Raw genomic sequence first — 16,699 nt, 5'->3', positions numbered from 1 at the left:
GCCCAGTTCTAGACACTGAGGGTGCATAGTAAAGAAAGCTCTCTGCTCTCAGGAGGGTTTATGTTTCAGTGGCAGAGACAGATAATAAACACAGTGCAGGGAAGAGAAATGGGAGGGCTGTAGAAGGGGTGTGGTTTTGTTTGTTTGTTTTTTGAGAGGTCTCAGGAAGGCGACATCTGAGCAGAGGGCCATGCGGATGTGTGGGGTGTGGAGGGGGGCACCCCAGGCAGAGGGAGCTGTAAGGGCAGAGGCCCCGAGGAAGGAGCACTAAGGAATACCTAATACACAACTGAACAGAGAGAATGGAGGTAGGGGTACCCAGGGGTCATCCATTCCACAGGTCAGAGGAACCACTGAAGACCCATCTTGGTGCCCTGCCGCCCTCAGTATGTGGGTGTCTGCACGATGATGGCTGTAGCTGCAGCATCGTGCCCTCATGCAACCATATCCAAAGCTGGAAGAGGTGGCCTCCATTCTTGTCTTCCCAGAAACCCCGTCCCCTGGCAGACTTTCCCCGTGTCCGTTGTCCAGAACGGAGCCAGCCAATCCCTGTCAAGGTGATGGCGATCCCAGTTGCCTTTGTCTAATCAAGATTCAGTCTCTGAGGTTGACAGAGCCCCCAGCCCCCTCATTAGGTATATGGCTGTCCCCAGATTCTGCACAAACTAGGGTTCTGTGAGCAAAGAAGAATCGGGGGATAGATGAACAGGGGTCAGCCAGGAAAAGAAAAGCAACCTAGGTGTTTCAACAGGGGTTCAATAAGGGGGGTTGAGTACATAATGCTGGAAGGACCAGGAGAGCAAAAGAGGGAAGGAAGGGGAGCTGGAGAGCAGTGAGGAAGAAAGGAAGATATTCCAGGCACAAATCACTCCAACACCAACCGGCAGAAAACAACTCAGGAGTAGGAATTTGGGGATGGCCTGTGTCTGCTGCATGATGTGCATTAGCTGGGGTGGTTTGAGGCCGTCTGGAGGCGCATCCACTCACAACTTTGACGGTTGATGCGGGCTGCTGGCTGAGACCTTTGGGGGGCTATATATAGCTGGACACCTCCAGGGGGCTTCACTGCATGGCTTGGACTTGCTCACAACATGCGGTGGTCTTGGCTTGTGGGAGGTAGAATTCTAAGCGCCCCCCCCCGCCCCCACCAATTTCCACCCTAATCCCTGGGACCGTGAAGGTGATGAGATTCAACACGTGTGACAATATGTGATATGCCAAAAGGGATTTGCAGATGTAATTAGATTTGCAGATGAGTTGATTTTGAGATCATCAAAGAGGTGATGGGGGGGTGGTGCTTCATCTACTCACATAAGCCCTTGAAAAGCAGAGAGTTTTCGCTGGCTGGTAGCAGAAGTCAGATTTGAAGCATGAAAAGGATGATGTGGCATTGCTGGTTTAAAGTTGGAGGGGGTTATGTGGAAAGGACCCAGGAGGAGCCCCCAGGGGCCAAGAGTGACCCCCAGCCGAGAGCCAGCAAGAACATGGAGACCTCGGTCCTACGAACGCAAGGAACTGGATTCTGCCAAGAACCGAGTGAGCCCGAAAGAGGAGCCCAAGCCCTAGATAAGAGCCCAGCCCAGCCAAGACCTTGCTTTCAGCCTTGCGAGGTCCTAAGCAGAGAACCCAGCTGAGCCCACCCCTACTTTTGACCTCCAGAACTGTGAGATTCTTAACGGGCACTATTGTAAGTGGATCAATCTGGGGTGATTTGTTACTCAGCCATAGATGCCCCTGGGTGAGCATCCCAAGAGAGAGAAACCGTGCTGCCCACTATGACCTAGGCTCCGAGGTCGAAAAGCACCCCTTCTGCTATGCTGTATTCGTCCAGGTTCAAGGGAAGAGGAGACAGCGTCCACTCTTGATGGCGAGTGACAGTCACAAGGTTCCACGGCAAGTGACAGTCACAAGGTTCTGAAAGAGCATATAGATACTGGCGTGGTCTTTTTTTTTTTTTTTTTTTTTTGAGAATTGCAATTTCCGTAGGAAGCGCCCCAGAGACTAGCAAATGCAGGAAGCAGCTCCCACGTCCAGGGCTGGGGAAGCCAAAGGGAGCAGGTGGTCTTAGCACAAGTGAGGAGCCCCCTTGCTGCTGTACTGTGGGCGGCTTGTCCCGGAACCACGGATTGGGGGGGGGGGGTGCTGTGTGGCCAGGGCTGGGGCCACACAGGAGGCATCACAGCCAGATCCATGGATGCTGCCAGAAGCAGGGGTGGGGGAAGGCCCGTTTTACCCCCTGACCTGGAGTGCTTCCTGTTTGCAGAAGTCAGGTGGCAAAGGAGCCTGGGAAATGTAGTTTTCAAACTCCCAGCCTCAGCATTACAGGGCAGAGAGGGGTGGACACTGAGGGACGCTAAGGGGCCACAGGCAAATAACAATGACGTTGGGCAGGTCCCTTCCTCTGTCTCAGCCCCAGTTTCCTCATCTGTAAAATGGGAGTAGTCATTGCTCCTGGAAAAGGGAATGTCTACAGATAGTACTTAGCAGATAATAAGCGTTCGGCGAATGGGAGTTGTTAAAATGCTGCTTAGCTTAGCTTAGGCTGCCGTAACCAAACACCACAGACTCGGCGGCTTACACGACACACATTTGCTCACAATTCTGGAGGGCAGGGGCTCAGTGTGGTTGGGCTTCGGTGAGGCCCCCCTCCTCCTGGTTTCCAGACCGACCCTTTTCTCACTTTGTCCTCGCATGGCAGAGACAGGGAGCCCGTTCTGGTCTTTCCTCCTTTCCTGCAAGGACACTAATTATCTCCGAGGCTCCACTTCCAAATACCATCACATTGTGGGGCTAGGGCGTCACCATATGAATTTGGGTGGCGGAGGGGCGGGGACACAAACATTCAGTGGCTAACAGTGTTGGGAGGAAAAAGGAAGTACTGTTTGTAGTGAGACCATGTTGGGTGTTTCATATCATTTATCTTATTTAATACCCTATGATGTAGGCATTATAGACGGTCATTCTGCAGATGAGGGACAGAGACCTCTGAGTCTCCAACCTCCAGGTCACGCATCAAGAAGCTGGACTCATCTGTGGCTACTGACTCATGATTCCCGTGGACTGAAGTGTCACCAGGCCCAGTGTTGCAGGATGGGGACGTCCTTGTAGGGACTCTGAAGTTGAGGGCAGAAGCAGCATCATGAGTCGGTTCTGGGCGGAAGCTTGAGTAAGAGCCTGTGCTGTCCGCCATGATGTCTGCGAGGTGCCAGACAGGATCCATCAGCCCTACCCGCAGGTGACATGCCGCGAGAACGGGAAGTAAACTGTGGTGCTGTCGCAAGCCACCAAGAGGTCGGGCTGTTTGTTGCTGTGGCATCATCTGGCCCATTCTGATTAGTATAGAGATCACAAAGGGAACTGAAGGCCCCATGTGGGGCCAGAGTTCCCACGTCTAGGGAACCCAAACCGCTGCCCTAGATGGGGTAGTGGTTAAGATCTCTGGACTCAGACCCGGGTTCGTAGGGTAACTTTGCAAGTTCTCTGTGGTGCGACCTTGGAAAAGTCTCGTAACCTCGCTGAGCTTCATGTTCCCATTTGGCATAGGGAGATATTAGTAGGTTGACCTCCCGGGGTGCCTGGATGGCCAAGTCACTTAAACTTCTGACTCTTGGTTTCGGCTTAGGTCATGATCTCATGAATCGTGGGTTCGAGCCCCACGTGGGGCTCCTAGCCTGCTTGGGATTCTCTTTCTCTCTCTCTCTGCCTCTCCCCCATTCATTCTCTCTCTCTCTCTCTCTCTCTCAAAATGAATAAATAGGTGCAACTGGGTGACTCAGTTGGTTAAGCTTCCCACTTCGGTTCAGGTCATGATCTCACAGTTTGTGGGTTCAAGCCCCACATCGGTCTCTGTGCCAACAGCTCAGAGCCTGGAGCCTGCTTCAGATTCTATGTCTTTCTCTCTCTCTGCCCCTCCCCCACTCGTGCCCTGTCTCTCTCTCTCTCTCTCTCTCTCTCTCTCTCAAAAATAAATACACAAAAAATCAAAATGAATAAATAAACTTAAAAGAAATAGTTTGACCTCCCATTGTCATAACGTGTGCAAAGCATAAGGCTTGGCATGTCCTAAACTTTCAAAAGCTGGAAGCAGTCGTCTCCTAGGGTGTTAATCATCATGACAGCTGTCCTATTATTTACCCATATTGTGTAAAAGAGGAAACTGAGGCTCACAGGAGAAAGGAAGGACGGCTAGTAAGTGGCAGCTGTGGGATTTTAACCCACATCTGCCTGACTCTAGAGGATGAACTTTTCCCCCGTTAAACACTGGGGAAACACCAACACACACGCAAAAATAGAGGAAATAGTATAATGAACCTTCAAGTATCTACCCCCCTGCCTCCACAGCCCCTGTGTCAAAAATTATCCACATTCTGCCAATTATCTCTTCTTTCCCTTCCTCTTCCTCCTTCCCTCCCTCCCTCCCTCCTCTCCTCCATATCTTCCTTTCCTCCTCTTCCCTCCATCTGTCTTCTCTTCTTCCCCCCCCCTTCCTTCCTCCTCCCCCCTCCTCCCTTCCTTCTGCTTTGTGCTGAGTAGTTCTAAAACAAATCCCAGACATCACATTTCACCCAGAAATACTTCAGCGGGCCTCAGAGCCTGCACGCATAACCTCTGCAATACGTGTCCTTCCTGGGAGAGAGAATGGACTAGAATAGAGCAGCCGAGAGCTTCCCTGACCTGCCTCCATCCATTAGCACAGGACCCCGGAATGTCCTCGGCCTCCAGGGGAGATCCCCCCCTCGCCCCCGCGGGGCTGTGGTATTCTTCTCAAGTCCTCACAGAAAAATCATATCAGAAGTGCCTCCTTCCACGCGCAGACGAGAGTCACAGCAAAGAGAGAGACGGCGGTCAAGAGTGTGGACTCCGGTACCAGTCTGTCCGGGTTCAAACATCGGCTTTGCCGCCTACTAGTTTTGTGACCTTGGGTGACGACCATACGTGCACAGAAGTCAGAGTTCAATACGAGTAAATAATAGCCTTTAAAAAAATGAGTATTTATTTTGAGAGGGGGCGGGAGGGGCAGAGAGAGAGAGAGAATCCCAAGCAGGCTTGCAGGGTCAGCACAGAGCCCGGCCTGGGGCTTGAACTCGTGAAACTGTGAGATCATGACCTAAGCCAAAACCAAGAGTCAGATGCTTAACCGACTGAGCCATCCAGCCACCCCTCCCTCCCGTGTCAAAAAACCCCCTTATATACCACAATACACATGTACGTGTGTGTATGTATGTACACATACACTGATATCTGATATCAACGTGTGCATATGTATGTATTTATATGTATTTATTTATACAATGTCTATATGGGGAATATTTGACTTTGGGGAATAACAAAAGGAGCTCCGTGAGGCTCTCACCATGAAATCCCGGGGAAGGGGGAGGTCTGTGGGGAGAGTCTACGGGGAAGAAAGGGGGAGAACAGAGAAAAGGAAAAGGGAAAAAATTCAAAGCGTGGACATTTGTAGCAAAATTACAGGTGTCATGTTCTGGGACGCCGGGGTGGCTCAGTCGGTTAAGTGTCTAACTTCGGCTCAGGTCATGGTCTCATGGTTTGTGAGTTCGGTTTGTGAGTTCGAGCCCCGCGTCGGGGGCTGAGCTGTCGGCACAGAGCCTGGAGCCCGCTTCGGAGTCTGTGTCTCCCTCTCTCTCCGTCCTCCACCACTCATGCTCTGTCTCTCTCAAAGATAAATAAACATTAAAAAAAAAATTTTTTTTAAAGGAAAAAGTTTTAAAGGAAAAACGCTACCGTGTTCAAGGTAGCGCTTGTCTCAGGAGAGGAAAGAGGAGTGAAAGGCGTGTGGTCAGGGAAGGGGCTGCTGGGGATTGTAGCTGTTTTGATGCTTTTTGTCCACTGAGCGCTAAGAGATGCTCCTTATACTCTATTTGTTTTTGTATGTTCTAAGTAATTTGCAACACATTAAAAAAACTTGAATAATATACTCACATTGGTGCCCGTAGAGGAAATCAGGAATGTACAATAGAATTAAACTCTCGGCCTGGCTAGCCACCCCTCCCCCACCCCCACCCACCCTCCCCACCGACTCCAGGGTCATGGTCATCAGATACGCATTTCCTGAGCACCTCTGTAGGCTCCCAGTTCAGCAGAGGTGGGTCATATCCTGGCCCCATCCCCTGGGCCTCCAGTCTCACAGAAACATCGTCTTCCTTCCTCGCCCCGCCCCCCCCGCCTCCGCCTCCACCCCACATTTCTCTGCATCTGCACCTTAGAGCAGACATCCTCTAGACAGGAGGCCGTACTGGGTAGCAGGAAAAAAGGAGCTTTTGGGGCCAAACACACATCCGCGCTGTGTGACCCAAAGGGCGCTCCCCCTCCCCAGTGATAATAGTTAAAGGCTATTATTTGGGGCGCCTGGGTAGCTCAGTTGGTTGCGTCTGACTCTTGGTTTTGGCTCAGGTCATGATCTCATGGTTTGTGGGTTCGAGCCCTGGGTCGGGCTCTGCTCTGGCAGGCAGTGTAGAGTCTGCTTGGGATTTTCTGTCTCTGCCCTTCCTCTCCACAAAAGAAAGAGAGTGGCGGGGGGAGGGGGGCAGGCAGAGAGAGAGAGGAGGACAGAGGATCTGAAGCGGGTTCTGTGCTGACAGCAGAGAGCCTGATGTGGGGCTGGAACTCATGAACCATGAGATCATGACCTCAGCTGAAACCAAGAGGTGGACACTTAACAGATTGAGCCACCCAGGTGCCCCTAAAAAATGTCAGATGCATTTTAAAAGTTTGGATGATATATCCCTTCAATGCATTGAAAGACAATTCTAAAATATATAATGAAATGGAATAGAAAGTTAAAAATGAGGGGCGCCTGGGTGGCTCAGTCGGTTGAGCGCCGACTTCGGCTCAGGTCACGATCTCGCGGTCCGTGAGTTCGAGCCCCGCATCGGGCCCCTGTGCTGACAGCTCAGAGCCCGGAGCCTGTTTCAGATTCTGTGTCTCCCTCTCTCTGACCCTCCCCCATTCATGCTCTGTCTCTCTCTGTCTCAAAAATGAATAAAAACGTAAAAAAAAAAAATTAAAAAAAAAAATGAAAAGACACGGTGAATAGGGGAGGGGTGGGAATTCAAGGAGCATCTTCCCCTGACTTTCTTGGTGTCACATTTACCCAGGTGAAGTCTCCTGGACATCCCTTCTCCCCGATAGACTCCAGGAAGCAGTTAAATCACTTCAGCCCTCAAACGTCTAGGAGATAGATTTTCAGGAGAAGGGATGTGGGACGGAGGGAACGAATGTATTTAATTCATTAATGGGTGTTGTCAGCCTGGCCTCAAGTGTTTCTTCTTTAGCCTGACCTCATGAGGGCCACCTGATTCTCTCCTGCAAACAGACCTTGACTTCCCAGCCCTCCCCCTTTGCCTACCACCTTCAAGAAACAGCCCTGCCCTATCTCTCGGCTTCCGACCAATGCTGTGCTGAGCCATATCGGAGCCTGATGAAAAAGGCCCTGTATACTTGCTTTGGGTTCTTTTTTAATCGTCATTATTTTTCCAGAACACTAAAGTAGTTGAAAAAATATTAACAAAATATAAACGGAGTATATTAAAACTCATGATATTTTTAGTTAACGTATTTCTACCAAGACAGAATTTAACATAATTTTATTTCACTGTAAGTCAATTAAAACTTATTTATTTATTAAAAAAAATTTTAACATTTATTTATTTTTGAGAGAGACAGAGCGCAAGTCGGGGAGGGAAAGAGAGAGAGAGGGAGACTCAGAATCCGGAGCAGGCTCCAGGCTCTGAGCTGTCAGCCCAGAGCCTGATGTAGGGCTTGAACTCACAGACGGCAAGATCCTGACCTGCGCCGAAGTCGGACCCTTAACCGACTGAGTCACCCAGGTGCCCCATAAAGCCATGTTTTAGGCCACTAAATGGCCAAGTGATTTAGGGGAGGGAGTGTGCTATTTTTGACAGAGTGGTCTGGTAAGGCCTGTCTGAGAAAGTGACATTGTATTTGAGCAGAGGTCTGAGTGAAGTAAGGAAACAAACCATGGAGACATCACAGGGAAGAGGGCATGGAAGTGCAAAGGTCCTGAGGCAGAACTGAGTCTAATGTGTCTGAGGGAGAATCACGGTGGCTGGTGTGGCTGGAGCAGACTGAGCAAGGAGAGAGTTCTAGGAGATGAGGTCTGTGAGGCAGTCAGGGCCCAGATCTCATGATAGACCACAGTGAGGATGTACACACCCATTACCCGGGAGGACGTCAAAGGCCTCCTGGGGGGGGTCATGAGAGGAGGCCAGGGATGAGGCAGGCATCCTTCTGCACTGAGTGACACAGTTTGGTCAGAACTAGGGCCAGGACTAAAGCCAACAAGTGAGACACTGGCCTCGGGTGCAAAATTTAAGGGAGTGTCAAAAAACTCAATTAGCGAGATAAATGATATTGTAATGTAATACTTTTTTCAAAAAACAGCAAAAAATCCATGATATTTCGATGAACAAGATACCAAAATTTTAAATAAAGACCAGCACCTGTGCTGAGCCATGTTGGTGCCTGAAGCAAAAGGGAAAACGGGCACCCCTGGCTTTGATGGAAAGGAACCCATCAACAATATTTTCAAAACCTGCGTCTTGGCTTATCGCCTTTTCAACTGAGAGAATTTTCATGCTTGACAGTTTCTCTTGACCAAATGATCATGTTAAATAAGCTTTTATTGGGGCGCCTGGGTGGCTCAGTTGGTTAAGCATCCGACTTCGGCTCAGGTCAGGATCTCATGGCTTGTGAGTTCGAGCCCTGCCCCGGGCTCTGTGCTGACTGCTCAGCTTCGGATTCTGTGTCTCCCCCCTTCTCTCTGCCCCTCCCCTGCTTGCTCTCCGTCCGTCTGTCTCTCAAAATATTAAAAAATATTTTAAAAAAACACAATGCTTTATTATTTCCCACAGGTCCGTGCGTTGGCTGAGCTCAGCTGTTTCTTCTGCTTCCATGGAGCTGGGGTCGCTCTCGTGGCTGCAGTCAGCTGGAGGTCAGTTAGGGCTTGAAGGTCCTAAGGTGGCTTCAGGCTCATCTCCACGGGGGTCTCTCCAGCAGGACCTCACCATGGTAGCTCGGGCTCTGAGAAGGAGAAAGCAGAAGTTGCCCCTTCTTAAGGCCTGAGCTTGGAAGTTCTAGAATGTCCCTTGTGCTACATACCATTGATCAGAGCAAGTCATGAGGCCAGCGCAGGTTCAAGGGGAGAGGACAGAGACTCCCGCTCTTGGTGGGAAGAGGGGCATGTGCCTCCAGGGACGGGAGAAATTGTTGGTGGCCACCGCGACAGGCAATCCACCAACCTTACAACTCGCTTTCTTGTTTTTATTTTTTTTCCTTCATACTATTTGACACGATCTTATTTTCGTTTATTATCTTTCATCGCTCACAAAATATAAGCTCCATGAGGGCAAGGGCCATCTGTGTGTCAGTTCCTACCGCTGTATCTAGCCAGTGTGTATTTGAATAAATGAATGAATCCCTGGGGACTAACTTCAGGTTTCCTCGGGTTCGTGGCGAATGGAGAGAAGGTGAAGGCCACGTGCGCGGACATCCCTCGGGAAGTGCTTCAGGTGTTCAGGAAGTGTGTGTGTATAGTGAGTGAACTTTCCCCAGAAAGCCTTCCCTGACACCTCCCCACCTCGAGCTGGGTCAGTCACCCCCTTGGCTCTCACACTTGTCTGGGCAACTCCTTCCCTACTCTGCCCGCTGCGGGTCGTCACCGTCAGGAGAGGGGTCTGTGTCCCTCATGGATTCTGAGTCCCATGGGGACAAGGCCGGAGCTGTCTTTGGTCACTGCTGGGTTCTGAACATCGAACCTACTGGGTCCTTGGCACACAGTAGGCATATGCCTCCCCGTAGGAAAGGACTGTGTCTGTCATTGCTGTGTTCCCAGCCTGGCAGGCACAGAATGGACACTCAGGAACCCCCTTCACTGATTCTCAGGGGTACTCCCCCCGCCCCCACGTTTTAGCAATGTTGACACCCGGAAGAGTCGCGGATGGCACCTTACCGTCACTGTCAGCCATCCCGGGGTCAGACTCTGCGGTTAGGAGGACAACTTAGCCACTCTGTTTCTCACGCACGAGCGATGCACGCGAGGGACACGCGGTACAAAAATCTGTATTTTCTAAGTATGCCTACAAAGAGTAAGCGTGGAATAAAAATTTTAAGAGCTACGGAAATGCCGTGTGATGCTTGTTTCGGCAGCAAATTTTCCCTTTGTCGGTGGGACAGAAAATGGTGCCTGTGACAACCAGGGGCACTTTAGGTCTGATCATCTAGGGGACCCGTGGAAAGAGCGAATGCATGAATGTGTTCATCTCGTTTGTGTCTGTCTTCCTCTCTCCTCCAACCTCAGCTCCTGGGGTTTATGTCTGTCAGAGGATGTGGCGGGGCGGGGGGGGGGGGGGGAAGGACAGAATACTGGTCCCAGTTAAATGAGCTGCTTCATCCGACGGGTTTCACACAGCGCCTGGCACTTTGTAAACACTAAGTGAAAACACTCTGCCTTGTGTGTGATCACGTCAGCCTCCTCCAACAGCCTGTGAAGTGTCCTTCACACCTGTGGACCAGTCCCGGGACTGGCCGAGGGTCAGGTCTAAGCAAATGGTCGTGGAATGACCAAGTAACAGACTGCGTGAATTCCTGGGTGAACGAGAGCCCTCTGCCAATTCAGGGTCCTTGCACAGGGCCAGTCCTGTGGCCTGGGATGCAACTTCCTAGCAGGCTATCAGGCTCCCACCTCTCAGCTCAGGTGCCCTCTCTTCCAGGAAGCCCTCCCTGACTCCCAGGCTGGGTCAGGTATCCCCTTTGTGTTCCCACGGCCCTCCAGGGCCCTCCATCCTGGGCCTGGGTCCTCACTGTCTGTGGGTGGATGTGACTCCCGCATGGGCCTGTGAGCCCCTGAGGGCAGAGCCTGGGTCTGCCACACTTCTGGCTGGGCTCCCCAGATCAGGAGCAGGGGTCGCATGAATGAGGGTCATGGATGGTGACGCGGGCTTCGGGGACGTGACCTGTGTGCGTGGTCTGCGTGCAGTTGTCTCTCCCGGTCTGCGGGTCTGTGTGTGCCTGAACGTGAGTCGGCTGAACCTTGCATTTGCCGGAGTTTAGCTTTTCTGTAATTTGAGAGCCTGTGTCTCTGCTTTCCTTCTTAGGCCGGGGGTGCAGGTCTGTGACTCTAGGGGAGGGGTCCGGGTCTGTGTGTCTGGTGTCTGGGAATGTCTGAAAAGATATTTTTGAAGTTTGCTCATTTATCTGGAGGGCGGTGGTGGCGGGGGGGGGGGGGAGTGGGCAGAGAGAAGGAGAGAGAGAATCCCAAGCAGGATCCGCACTGTCAACGCAGAGCCGGACGCAGGGCTCGAACTCACGAACTATGAGATCACGACCTGAGCCGAGGTCAAGAGTCAGACGCTTAACTGACTGAGCCACCCAGGCTCCCTTGTCTGAAAATACTTTTTAATCTCCGGGTCTCTGGGTTCTTCTGTCAGTCACCAAGGGTGTGAGTGAGTCCATTAGCCGGTGGTCTGCATTTCTCTTTCTTTCTGTGGCTGAAGAATTCTGGACTGTGTGGTTGGCAAACCATTCTTTCCTTTTTTCTAAATAATTTTTTTAAATGTTTACTTATTTTTGAGAGAGAGAGAGAGAGAGAGAGAGAGAGAGAGACAGAGCATGGGTGGGGGAGGGGCAGAGAGAGAGGGAGACACAGAATCCGAAGCAGGCTCCAGGCGCTAAGCTGTCAGCAGAGAGCCCGATGCGGGGCTCGAACTCATGAACCGTGAGATCATGACCTGAGCTAAAGTGGGAAGCTTAACTGACTGAGCCCCCCGGGTGCTCCAGACCATTCTTTCCTTGACTCTTGGTGTGGCCTTGAGCTGGTCTAGTCCCTTACCGGACATCCGTCTCCTCCTGAAGTTGTTTCCCCAGGTTCCTTTCCAGAACCGATCTTCAGATCCATCCTTGGGTAGGAGAGGCCTCTGGGGACACCCCAGGAAATGGGGGAGGGGAGGGCCCGTGGAACTAGGCCTGGGCGGAGAAGAGGCTTGGGGGGTGGATGGGGTGGACATGGTCCTAAAAGGACTTGAGAGCTGGGTGTGTGTGTGTGTGTGTGTGTGTGCACACGCTTGGATGCTGCGGAGATGGAGGCTGGCGTTTGGGGGAGCGGGGTGTCCCCCGGTGGCTGGGGTTCAGGGCGTCTTGGTCTCTAGACCTTCAGCCCCTTCCCTGTGTCTGTGTGTTTCCTCCTCTCTGTAACCTGTCTTTCCTTGGTTCTCTCTGACGTGGTGTCTCCTCCCTTCTGTCTTCTTGCCGGACTTTCCCTCCGATTTTTTCCTGGCGGGTCTCCTTCCACACCCCGACTCTCCCCATCTCGGGGGCCTTTGCCTCAGCCTCTCTTCTCATTCACATCACTCCCCACTTTGGCCTCCTGGTTTGTCACACTGCTGCCATCTTGGGCGGTGGGTGGTCGTGAGGAAGCAGGGGAGGGAGAGGGCAGAGAGGACCACGGCCTCACACGGAGTTGGCACTGAGCTGGGATTTGAAGGATGGGCTGTGCTGGGCACAGGAGAGGACAGTAAAGCTCTGGGGAGGCAGAGGCCGAGCCCAGGGGCCTGAATACCAGATACCGAATGGGGGTGTGGCGCTGCACCGCAGCTTGTGGGCGCCAGACCCGGCCAGGGCCAGGCAGAGGCATGCCGTGACCGTGACTGTGACCGTGGCCGTGGCCGTGACCGTGTGGGTGGTTTCAGACCTGGCCTCTCCCCGCGGCCAGCGCTGGCGAAGCTAAACCAGCACGCTCAGAGCGTGTGCGACACATCTCAGGGTGGCAGGTGACTGGATGGTGCCGAGAAGGGCACACGAATGATGAATGACATGTTTGGGAAACAGCCCCCTGGAAGGAGAAGAAACAGAGGGCGGGCGGTGAACGGGCTCAGGCTGCGGAGCTGGGACCTTGTGCTGAGGGTGATGGAGACAGCGGATGGGCTGTGAGCCTGTTGGTGTTAGAGAGAGCTCTCTGGGTCCCTTGTGGGGGACTGAGGGCCCAGTGTGACCAAGAAGGGGGCCCCAGCAGCAGCCAGGGGATGGGGACCCCGCCCTCTGACATCACTGTCGCCGCATTATTGCACTAGGGTTGGCTGGCCAATGAGCTGCTGCTTGCTATTATAATGGGTCCTAGCAACAGGTCTGACCTTGGGCTAACAGGGGAGGAGACCCCACCGGCGGGGAGAGTGTGGGAGAGTGTGAGGGGACAGGGAGAGCCTGCAGGGCAGGTGAGTCCCCTGAGGGCAGGGCTCTCTGGCTGGACTCTGTGGGGGAAGGGAGGAAGGGGTTTCCAGGCCCAACACCAGCTCTGTCAGCCCTAGTCCCACCCCAGGGGCCACCCTCCTCTCTGGTCCTGGCCACTGGGACCTGCCCCAGCATTTGCTCTCCTGTCCCTTACTTAGGGGGACAGGGTGCAGAGGCAGCGGGCATAGCGTGGGGGAAATGCCTACACCGGGTGGCAGGGGGGTGGGTAGGACCTGGTGGGAACAATGTGGGGGGTGGACAGGGACAGCCCAGAAGACAGGCAGGGAGGCAAAGACGTGTGGCTGAAGACAGAGGGGGCCCTTCGGAGGCATGAGGGAGCCCAGGGACCTGGGTTTGAGTCCTGGCTGGGGACATCACTTGTGTAGTCCGAGCCTCGGTCCCTCTCTGTCTGATGGGGACGGCGATCCCTAGCGTGAACTTAGCTTAGCAACCAGGGCGGGGCGGGGTGTTCGATGAGAAGGACTCCCAGCGTCTGGGCATTCGCCCACGGCAGGCTTCTCCCACCAGCTGAACCCAAGAACGCTGGCCCAGGGCTAGATACATGGGCTCACGATCGATCGATCGTCACAGCAGCCCCATGAGGTGGCAAGGCTATCTTCCATGGTGCGGTTGCTGCCCCCTGAGGCTCAGAGAGGGCAGGGTATTGCTCAACGTCACACAGCTAGGAATATTAATCATGATAATCATGGGGTTGCTGCTGACAACAGACTGCCTGCTCTGTGCCAGACAGTATTTCAAGGACTTTATATGTATCAACTCGCTTAATTCTCAACAACCCAAGGAGGTGGTTTGCTATTATCATAGTCACAGCCTCCTCTTACGGATGAGGGGAGTAAGGCAGGCAGTTTCAAGTCACCTGCCCTGCATCACTCAGCGCGTATGTGGGGAGCCAGGATTTGACTCCGGGTCTGGCTCCAGGGCCTGGGACCCCTTCACCACCCCTTCCGGCTGCTCCCAACAGCGCTCCCTGCCCGGGCCCGGGTGCTGGGCTTCAGCCCCGCAAAATTTGCAGGGCCCGGTGCAAAATGAAAACACAGGGCCCCTGGTTCAAATATCATTAATCTCGGTCAGTGTCAGCAGAGTATTAAGCCAAGAGCCGGGCCTTCTAAGCCTGGGGCCCCATGTGGCTGCGTGGGTCCCGAGCTGCTGTCACACTGTTCCTGCTCTTAGGTTACTTTTGAAGGGTCCTGAGCACCTCAGGAGGTAGGTCAGTCACTGTGCCCTTTACGCGGAGAAGCAGGCTCAGAGAGCCACCTTATCCTGCCCCAGGTCACACAGCAAGTTAGTGGCAGGGATGGGATGTGAGCCTGGGCCCGTGAGACTCCAGACCGCCCTGCCTCGTGTCAAAAACGTACCCCAGGTTTTTGAGAAGGGGAGGGCTGTGAGGTGCCAGAGGGACTTCCCTTATACCTTCGTCTCTCTCTCTCTCTCTCTCTCTCTCTCTCTCTCCCTGCCCTGTGCCAAGGCCCAGGAGAAGCCAAGTGCTCCCTTCTACCCCCGCAGACACCGAGGACCACGCGCCCCCGTGACTCTCCCCCCATCCCCGCACCCGCTGAGCCGCTGGTCACCATGGCGACTTCGAGGTTGCCCGCGGTGCCCGGGGAGGAGGAGACCACCATCCTCATGGCCAAGGAAGAGCTGGAGGCCCTGCGCACCGCCTTCGAGTCGGGCGACATCCCCCAGGCGGCCTCTCGCCTCCGGGAGCTGCTGGCCTCCTCCGATAGCACTCGCCTGGAGGTGGGCGTCACGGGCGAGTCGGGCGCCGGCAAGTCGTCCCTCATCAACGCCCTCCGTGGCCTGGGGGCCGAGGACCCCGGCGCGGCCCTCACCGGCGTCGTGGAGACCACCGTGCAGCCTTCGCCCTACCCGCACCCACGGTTGCCCGACGTGACCCTGTGGGACCTGCCGGGGGCCGGCTCTCCGGGCTGCCCGGCTGACAGGTACCTGAAGCAGGTGGACTTCTGCCGCTATGACTTCTTCCTGCTGGTCTCCGCCCGCCGCTGCGGGGCCGTGGAGACCCGCCTGGCCTCCGAGATCCTGCGCCAGGGCAAGAAGTTCTACTTCGTGCGCACCAAGGTGGACGAGGACCTGGCGGCCACGCGCACCCAGCGGCCCTCGGGCTTCAGCGAGGCGACCGTCCTGCAGGAGATCCGCGACCACTGTGCCGAGCGGCTGCGGGCGGCCGGCGTCGCCGACCCCCGCGTCTTCCTCGTGTCCAACCTCTCGCCGGCCCGCTACGACTTTCCGCTGCTCGTGTCCACCTGGGAGCACGACTTGCCGGCCCACCGGCGCCACGCCGGCCTGCTGTCGCTGCCGGACATCTCGCTGGAGGCGCTGCAGAAGAAGAAAGACATGCTCCAGGAGCAGGTGCTCAAGACGGCCCTGGTGTCGGGCGTCATCCAGGCCCTGCCCGTGCCGGGGCTGGCGGCCGCCTACGACGACGCTCTGCTTATCCGCTCGCTGCGCGGCTACCACCGCAGCTTCGGCCTGGATGACGACTCTCTGGCCAAGCTGGCCGAGCAGGTGGGCAAGCAGGCGGGCGACCTCCGCTCCGTCATCCGGTCCCCACTGGCCAACGAGGTCTCACCGGAAACTGTCCTGCGGCTCTACTCGCAGTCATCCGACGGCGCCATGCGGGTGGCCCGTGCCTTCGAGAGGGGCATCCCCGTGTTCGGGACGCTGGTGGCCGGGGGCATCAGCTTCGGCGCCGTCTACACCATGCTCCAGGGCTGCCTCAATGAGATGGCCGAGGACGCCCAGCGGGTCCGCATCAAGGCCCTGGAGGAGGACGAGCCCCAGGCTTCGGTCAGCCTAGAGGCGGCGGGTGACAACGGCGTGGAAAAGCGGGTGTCCGGGGAGGGAACCTGCGAGGAGGCCCCGCTCTCCACCCGCCGGAAGCTCGGCCTGCTCCTCAAGTATATCCTCGACAGCTGGAAGAAGCGCGACTTGTTGGAAGACAAGTGACCGCGCGGCCCCTGTCCCCTCGCCTCACCCACAAACCAAGCCTTGACAAAAACCAACCAACCGACCGACCGAAGCCGCTGTAGTGAAAATGAGCGCTGCGGTCGCTGAGGGGCGGATGTGGAGGGGGCCAGAGCTTGCCATCTTGGGAGGGCAGGGGAGGGGCGGTTTGGAGGGGCCCGAGGAGGCCTGGGCACCCAAGGCCGAGAGGGATACACTGACCTGGAAGGGGGGGAATGGAGCTGGGTGGGGAGAGCTTCAAGATCTGGATGGCGGGCCAAGGGCCCCTTGCCGGGATCGCTCTCCCTGGTCCCCTGGTAGCCAAGGGAGATCTGTGGGGCAACGGGACGTCCCGGCCTGGACCCAAGACCTGTGTCAACTGTCAACCTGTGCGGGTGACTTAGTGGGGACTGGACTGGCTATGGTACTTATTTTTGTTGCCATTCCTGTCCCTTTC

At 54.8% G+C, this 16,699-nt stretch overlaps 1 protein-coding gene and 1 long non-coding RNA gene across 2 annotated transcripts; one reads left to right on the top strand and one right to left on the bottom strand.

Moving 5' to 3' along the window:
* Positions 1 to 8,781: 8,781 nt before the first annotated feature.
* LOC125915259 (uncharacterized) lies at positions 8,782 to 13,066 on the bottom strand. The gene is made up of 3 exons (XR_007455615.1): positions 11,867 to 13,066; positions 9,989 to 10,115; positions 8,782 to 9,060 (listed from the first exon to the last, which is right to left on the bottom strand). It is a non-coding gene; the product is annotated as an uncharacterized LOC125915259 (long non-coding RNA).
* A 73-nt stretch (positions 13,067 to 13,139) lies between these two features.
* On the top strand, positions 13,140 to 16,318 carry LOC125915242 (interferon-inducible GTPase 5). The gene is made up of 2 exons (XM_049620961.1): positions 13,140 to 13,244; positions 14,747 to 16,318. Exon 2 carries the CDS (start codon positions 14,851 to 14,853, stop codon positions 16,243 to 16,245), a length of 1,395 nt encoding a protein of 464 aa, XP_049476918.1. The 5' UTR covers positions 13,140 to 13,244; positions 14,747 to 14,850; the 3' UTR covers positions 16,246 to 16,318.
* Positions 16,319 to 16,699: the final 381 nt, after the last annotated feature.

The sequence above is a fragment of the Panthera uncia genome (assembly GCF_023721935.1).
Source record: "Panthera uncia isolate 11264 chromosome E2 unlocalized genomic scaffold, Puncia_PCG_1.0 HiC_scaffold_19, whole genome shotgun sequence".
Lineage (NCBI taxonomy): Eukaryota > Metazoa > Chordata > Mammalia > Carnivora > Felidae > Panthera > Panthera uncia.
Note: the sequence above shows the minus strand (reverse complement) of the source record. Positions and strands in the feature narration are given on the sequence as shown.